Raw genomic sequence first — 7,420 nt, 5'->3', positions numbered from 1 at the left:
TTGCTTCAGGACTTTTTCACGAAGAATAAGATCCGAATTCTAGATTGACCGAGTCAATCTCTAGACTTGAATCCGATAGAACATTTATGGCAGGAGCTTAAACTAAGAATAGGAACTGTTAGTTGTACCAATAAAGCTGCTTTATGGACAAAAATTCAAGAGGAGTGGAGAAATATCTCTCAAGATAGAATCATCAAACTTATTGAATCGATGCCTGACCGATGTGCCGCCGTGATAGCTTCACAGGGTATGGTTACTAAATATTGACGATAATGTTACATTTGTAACCATTTTTGAACATTTTTCCTTCAGTTATCGTGTTCTTTCTTCATGTTTTGTACATGGCCAGATACTTATGAAGAAGTAAAAATTGTTATTTTTGTTATAAATAATTATTACTTGTATCAAATTTTTGAATTGTACATTTCGATAGTATAATAAAAGCTCTTTACTATGATATGTTTGTATTTCTACTTTACACCTATTATACATAATTTAATTCAAAAATTATTTTTGGCCGGAAACGTTTGCGTGCAACTGTACGTATCAATAATATTCAAACACATTTTGTTCGGTTTGGTTTCACTGCGTTTCTTCGTAAATCTATCCTCCCATTCACTATATCCAGAAAAAGTACATAATCAATGAAATAGTACATCCTTGTTAGTAAATATCAAATGCATATCGTTGTAAATCGTGTTACTGTTGATTATTACTGTCGTTAGCTAAAATCGTTGTCGATCAAAATCGTTGCCGAACAAATTCATTGTCAGTTAAATTCGTTGTCGGTCAAAATCGTTGTCGACTAAAGTCGTTTTCGGTTAAAGGCGTTGTCGGCCAAAGTTATTGTCGGCCAAATTTGGAGTCGGTGAAATGTTGTTAGTGAAAACCGTGTCGGTGTTTGTGTCGGTGATTTTCATAAGACCCGTTTTTAGTGACGCTACGAATGGGGAACGTCGCGCACCGAATTAACTTTGCCCGACTGATTCGAACAAAAACGTACGAGGCCCAATTAGCGTGTTTTCAGGCTCACATCCACCCTCTTTGTAACGTCTTCGAAACGTTATCGAGAAAAGGGTGAGTGAGTGGTCGCTGGTTTTTGATACGTAAAGGACCCACATGGTGACAGCATGACCTGTGCCGTGAGGCTCAGCGAAAGTCGGCACTTTCGTCAAGTGGGGCCCTTATGTTGCACAGGCGTGCATCACCATTGAGTTTCCAAGTTTAGTACAATAACGGCTATTGAGGACGAAAACGAACGAAATCCTAAAGGTCTCGTCGACGACCCCGACTGAATCGATATTTTCGGCAATACCAACAAGACTCTAAAAAATAGCCTTGCTTTACAACTACATGTGTCCCAAATTTCGTTGGCCTTCCCGTAATTGTTCCTTGCCTCGATTCGACGCCGTCGAACGGAACAGCCAGTATTCGGATCCGTTAGTTGAAAATTAAAATTTTGTTCTTCATAGAAGATCATTTTTTCGAATAAGAAAAATACTTCTGGTAAACCTTTAAGTTGGCTCTAGATAAAATTATATAAAATTGAAGATCGTTTTAAAAATACGAATTCTTCCACTAAACAGGCCCGTTTGTGCATAAAACGAAACCACGACTCACATTTGTTCCATTCATTCCAGGAGGCCCCTGCGGACAGATAACTTCGCAGCCTGGTCGCCTCTGGGGCAATAAAGGGCTGCTAAGGCTCTTCTGCAATTGCGTTAATTACAACCGCGGGGTCGTAATGGATTGCGAGCTTGCATAAAATATATGGACTTACCGGCAGTTCCTCGCAGGTCTCCCTCTCAGGTTTCGTAGGATCGCAATTCAAGACCATCCACTGTATATCGACCTAGAGGAACGTTGTAAAGCAAATAGAAATTACCAGAGAATCAGAAGTGAGAACAATGAAAGACCGGAAAATCTCATTACTGGTTCGGAGGCTTGTATCTTTCATTTGAATCAAGTGCAGCCCTCAAATGCACTCGTCTCAACTTGTGACGCGATTAAACGTTTTTAATAATTTTATTAGAAACTGTACGTCCCTTCGAGATGTCATCAGGAAGCCCAGTGGCTCATCGCTACGTTATTATGTTCAATTCCCGTCTAAATTTAGTTTCCCTCGCCTACTCGCGAAACTGGGCTAACAATATCGTCCACACGTTTTTCTAGACTCTCTTACACTTTGAGTGTAGCACTAAATCTAGCTTGTCCCAGTTAAGTCTTTAGCCTCGTTCATTGCAAAGTGTTTATTAATTAAGTGTTTCTTAATTGCGGCATGCGTCCGGCGCACTTGTCTCGCGATGAAACGCGAGCATCCCCCATGTGTCACGGACTTCCACGAAATTCGCGTGCTCGAACTTGTTCCCAGTTCCCATTGATCTTCGCCGACTTTGAAGATATTGAAGTCTCGACATTCTAGGAATCTTCATTAAAACGTTTTGTGAAACACGATCACGCGATTACATAAGAAAACGACATATGTATGCACTGGTACCGATTGGTACTATTTGATAGCTAACAGAAGTTCTTTTTTTGTACTTGTATAGTAAAAAGCATGAAGACTGTATAAGGAGTTCCAACTGTGTAGTGTAGAAGTGTTATCAAAATCCCGAGCTTGAAGTTATGAATATTTCTACAACTCGCGGTGCTAGTGCGCACAGACTACGACACATAGCGAGTGGTAGAAATATTCGTAACTTAAAGCTCGGGATTTTGATAACAGTTTTCTAGTAACTTTCGTATGGAGTTGGATCTCCTTATACAGTCTTCATGGTAAAAGAATCCTATACAATTTATTAGAGAGTCATTATTCTGGTAAAACTTTGGGTCAGAGGTGGTTGATGGGACTTACGGGTATGGTGAGTTTGCTGTGAAACATCTTCGATATCGAGATATCGCCATCCACTTTAATTGGTCCTCGAGGCTTCGCAGCTAACGCTCCAGCGTGCTCGCAGTCGACGTAGACCATCACTTTGTCCCTGATGATACCGACGTTAATTTTGTGCCAGTTCTTGTCAAACATCTGTTCCGATCGAACGTTTCATCAAATTTTCCTCGTAGAGTACTCAGCTCCAAGAAAAGATGTGCGACATAAAAAATAGTACGTGAAAAAGAAAAAAATAGGAGACCAATCGCACATCTAAACTTGAAGGACATTAAAGAACAGCAACTGAAAGTCAAGCTTTTGCTTTCTCTTATACTATGTCTTACATAGAGTAGCCTAATTATATTTAATTTTAACACTAAATCTATCAAGTCAAAGATCAAATTTTTCCGTAGTTTCTTATATAAAATATATCAATCATACACAATTGTTCCATGTATTATTCAATCTGATAATAAGTTTAAATATTTTTTTATTCGGTTGAGAAAGGTCTCTGTAAGACCAATAAAATACCAGTAGGTTTAGTGATAATATATCTACTTCAAATTCAATTTTTTTTAAGGGGGCATTTCACTGTGAACGCACAAAAAAAGCATATTTTCAATCATTTTTGTCTCAAGAACTATTGCATGAAATTGAATGAATATTTTCCCCCTTAAAGGTATGATTAAGGAAAGTAAATAACAATTTTTTTTTTGGTAAAAAATATTTCGTCATTTGTTTACGAAATAATATGCATGTGTGCAAAAAAAAGTTTACCGTTGGCGCAGGTGATTTTGGCTCTCCTGGTAATCTGAAACAGAAAGTCGAAAAAGTTTATTAAACTATGTCGTCACACCTATCGTCGGAACCTCCAAGTAGTTGATATTTTGATTTTTATTTACAATTTCACCTGATTTACGGTACAAAAAAAAGTGTTTTTTTGCTCTCTTTCACAAGAAACGCTGCCATTTTGTTTATTTTCGATGAAAAAAATAAGTGGAGGTTCCGACCATAGATATGACGACATAGTTTAATAAATTTTTTCGATTTTCTGTTTCAGATTACCAGGAGAGCCAAAATTACCTGCGCCAGCGATAAACTTTTTTTTTCACACATGCATATTATTTTGTAAATAAACGACGAAATATATTTTACAAAAAAATTTTTTTTCATTTACTTTCCTTAATCATACCTTTAAGGGGAAAAAACATTCATTCAATTTTATGCAATATTTCCTGAGAAAAAAATTATTGAAAATATGCTTTTTCTTGTGCGTTCACAGTGAAATGTCCCCTTAAGTTAAATCGACACTCGACATCTCGCCTCTCGTTGACCCAATTGTAAAGCGAACGAAATTCGCACGCGGCAAAAACACGCTGAAATCTCCGGAAATCGAGCGCATCCCGACTACTTAATCTCGAGCGCTTTCGAGCCGGGTCTCGTTTAAAGCGCGCACCACTTAAAAGTGTCATCGACGATCGCGGGATGATTAAAAACGGTCTACGAGAGTGCTATTACCGATACGCACTTGAAAACGAAATCCCGCTGGGGTTGTCGAGCCCGATCCTTTGTCGAACGGTGATTGCGTGGGCGTATAAATTACAGCTTTGTCGGGGCACGTGGATACATGTCACGGGGCCCTTGCGTGAATGTCGCATGAAATAATTTAGATCTGGTTTGTCAAACTCGTGTGTTCCGAGGGTCGATTCGCTTGTTGCCTGAGGCAATATTTGCGACTTATTTATTTCGATAATTAAAGAGTTTAAACTCTATTAAGTAACTTGATAAAAACGAGGGATGATTAGAAGGAGACATAATAAGAGGTTGTTTACCTCGAGACAAGGAATGGATTATGATATTGTGATTTTGGATTATTATAAACAACATTCCAAACACATTTTACACCTTAGTACAGGGTGAAGCTGAATTAGGCTGGATTGGGCCGGTCAAATCTATCCCTAAACCAAATTACACGTGGGATGAGTCACTCGATAGTTTATTCAAAAGAAAATTAAATATCATTTCGAGCGAGTGTCACTCTACGAGGCCACAGGTTCGGTTCTCTTCTCCATCAGATTAAGATGGGTTATACCTTCGGTCAAGTCTCAATATGGAGGGACATCCCTGTACTTTTCACCCCGGGTCCACACTGTGGTGTACGCTGGTCGCGTACATCATTCGTGAAAATGGTAGCTAACCCTGTTATTCACCGGTTTTCGCCGTAGTGTAGACGGGAAATAGCAGAGTTCGCTAACAAATGACCCTCTTAATAGGCGTAAAGTAGCCCCGCTGGGTTAGGCGAAAGCTGTGTTCGCGAACCAAATTCAGCGATCCACGAGGTGGTGGATCCGGCGAACACATTCGCAAATAACATCACCTTTTTCCTCGTTCTTGTCCCTTTTCAAACCCTCGGAGCTTGGGCATTGCTATTCTTCCAACAGTGGGCCTGGTCTTTATGACCACCCGCAGGTAGGTACATACTCCGAAGGGATAATATGCGTGACCAAAGCTAACATTATTTTCTTATTACTCATTCAAATTTGTATATTTTTTGTTGTATTTTGATGAAAGTATATGCAATATATTGGCAAGATTTTCCTGATAAAAATGGCACCAAACACGATGCAATTCAGGCAACTTCAAGTTTCGTTTACAATATGCAATATTTGTATAATATTAATACTTGATTTTGTGAGCCAGTAACCGATTAGAAAGTCTGTTCGAAAACAGGAAACAGATTGTAAAATTCTTGCCAGGAGATAATTAGGCCCTATGGAAAACCTAGGTAACTTTTGTAGCTATGTGGACCTGATACCTGACTTTTCAAAAATTCATTTTTTTTATGGAAAATAATAGCGTTTCGTTTGTACTTGATTGTACCATCGATAGTTTCGTTTGTACCTTCATCAATGGGTAGTATGAACAAGTGTTAATATTATAAAAAAAAATACCTATTACTTATCATAAGCGAAATTCCAAATTGTCTGAATTGCGTCGTGCTTGATACAATTTTTATCAGAAAAATCTCGCCAATATATTGCATATATTTTCATCAAGGTACAACAAAAAAAGCATAAAAACTTGGATGAATATTAAGGAACTAATATTAATTACGGTTACGCATATTAACCTTTGGAGTATTTGTCGACGGGTGATCGTAAACGGCCGTTTGCTTTCGAGCATTTCCAAGCATGAAGGGGATGCTGATCGCCCGAATTCATAAAATAACATCAGTTTCACAGGAGTACGAACATCGTAGATGTTCGCTGGCATGTTAGCGACATTAGGATCACCCTTGCGAACGTTTTTAGACTATGTTCTTGTTCGTGTTCGCCGCAGTGTGGAGCCTGGGTTACATTTTTCGAGGTGCCTTTGCTTCTCACCTCTCTAGTACTCGCAGCACTTGTCGATCTACGCGTTGTCAAACTTCGCATTCCTTGTAACGACAAAGCGCAACGATGCCATTTATAAACAGAGACCATGACTGTTACGAGTAAAAAGAAAAAAAATCATGGTTTAACAAGTATTTCATCGACTAAAATCGTATTGGTTACAAATAAGGATTATAATCCTTCGAAATGAACTTCTCTCGTTGATAACTGTTATGAGCGATCGAAATAAATTTCTGTCATCGATAACTGTTGTGAGAAATTAAAATGAACTTCACTCATTGATAATTGTTATGTACAGGGATGTTTCCTCGTATTGAGACTCGACCGAAGGTATAACCCGTCTCAATCTGGTGGAGAAGAGAACCGAACCTGTGACCTCGTAGAGTGACACTCGCTCGAAATGATGTTTAATTTTCTTTTGAACAAACTATCGAGTGACTCATCCCACGTGTAATTTGGTTTAGGGATAGATTTGACCGGCCCAATCCAGCCTAATTCAGCTTCACCCTGTACTAAGGTGTGAAATGTGCTTGGAATGTTGTTTAATCAACGATAGAACATTCTATCGGTACTTGCGGATGGCTATAGATAGAGAGTATCGAATAAAAATAGAGACAAACTATGCTCAAGCTCAACGGCGTTTCAAGATCGTCGGCAAAGATAAAGCGCGGTCAGCCGAGCGTAGGCGTCTTCTCGGATGTGAACGCTCGCATCTAGAACAATGTATAAGAGCCGTAGACGTAACGATTTATTTCTATGCAAAGTAAGCAACGCGCTGTCTGTTCTATTGCGTAAACAGCAGTGCTTCAGAAATTCCAATTGCTTCTGTTGTAATTCAACGTATGCACTAGAAAGCGAAAAGCTCATTTATCTTGCTGTACCTTTTTCAGGCAGGGTTGCGAGTAATTAATTACTTTTAAAATTAATTTCCGTCTTTAATTGACAATTAATTACAAACAATGTAATTAAAAATTATTTAATTAAAATTGAATTGAGCAGAATTAATCGAAAGTCGTTTAATTGACGATTGATATGAGCAAATTTAATCGAAGATATTTAATTGACGATTGATATGAGCAAATTTAATCGAAGATATTTAATTGACGATTACTTTAAGCAGAATTAATTCAAAGCCATTTAATTGACGATTACTTTAAGC

At 38.4% G+C, this 7,420-nt stretch overlaps 1 protein-coding gene across 1 annotated transcript; it reads right to left on the bottom strand.

The window, feature by feature from the left end:
* Window positions 1-1,620: 1,620 nt before the first annotated feature.
* On the bottom strand, window positions 1,621-3,140 carry LOC128896520 (collagen alpha-1(IX) chain-like; the record flags this gene model as incomplete). Its single annotated transcript, XM_054159889.1, has 3 exons — window positions 2,855-3,140; window positions 1,781-1,852; window positions 1,621-1,710 (listed from the first exon to the last, which is right to left on the bottom strand). Coding segments are annotated over exons 1-3 (333 nt in total), but the record flags the coding sequence as incomplete, so codon positions are not given.
* Between the last annotated feature and the right edge of the window lie 4,280 nt (window positions 3,141-7,420).

Source organism: Hylaeus anthracinus, unplaced genomic scaffold, assembly GCF_026225885.1.
Source record: "Hylaeus anthracinus isolate JK02 unplaced genomic scaffold, UHH_iyHylAnth1.0_haploid 11149, whole genome shotgun sequence".
In the NCBI taxonomy this organism is placed as follows: domain Eukaryota; kingdom Metazoa; phylum Arthropoda; class Insecta; order Hymenoptera; family Colletidae; genus Hylaeus; species Hylaeus anthracinus.
Note: the sequence above shows the minus strand (reverse complement) of the source record. Positions and strands in the feature narration are given on the sequence as shown.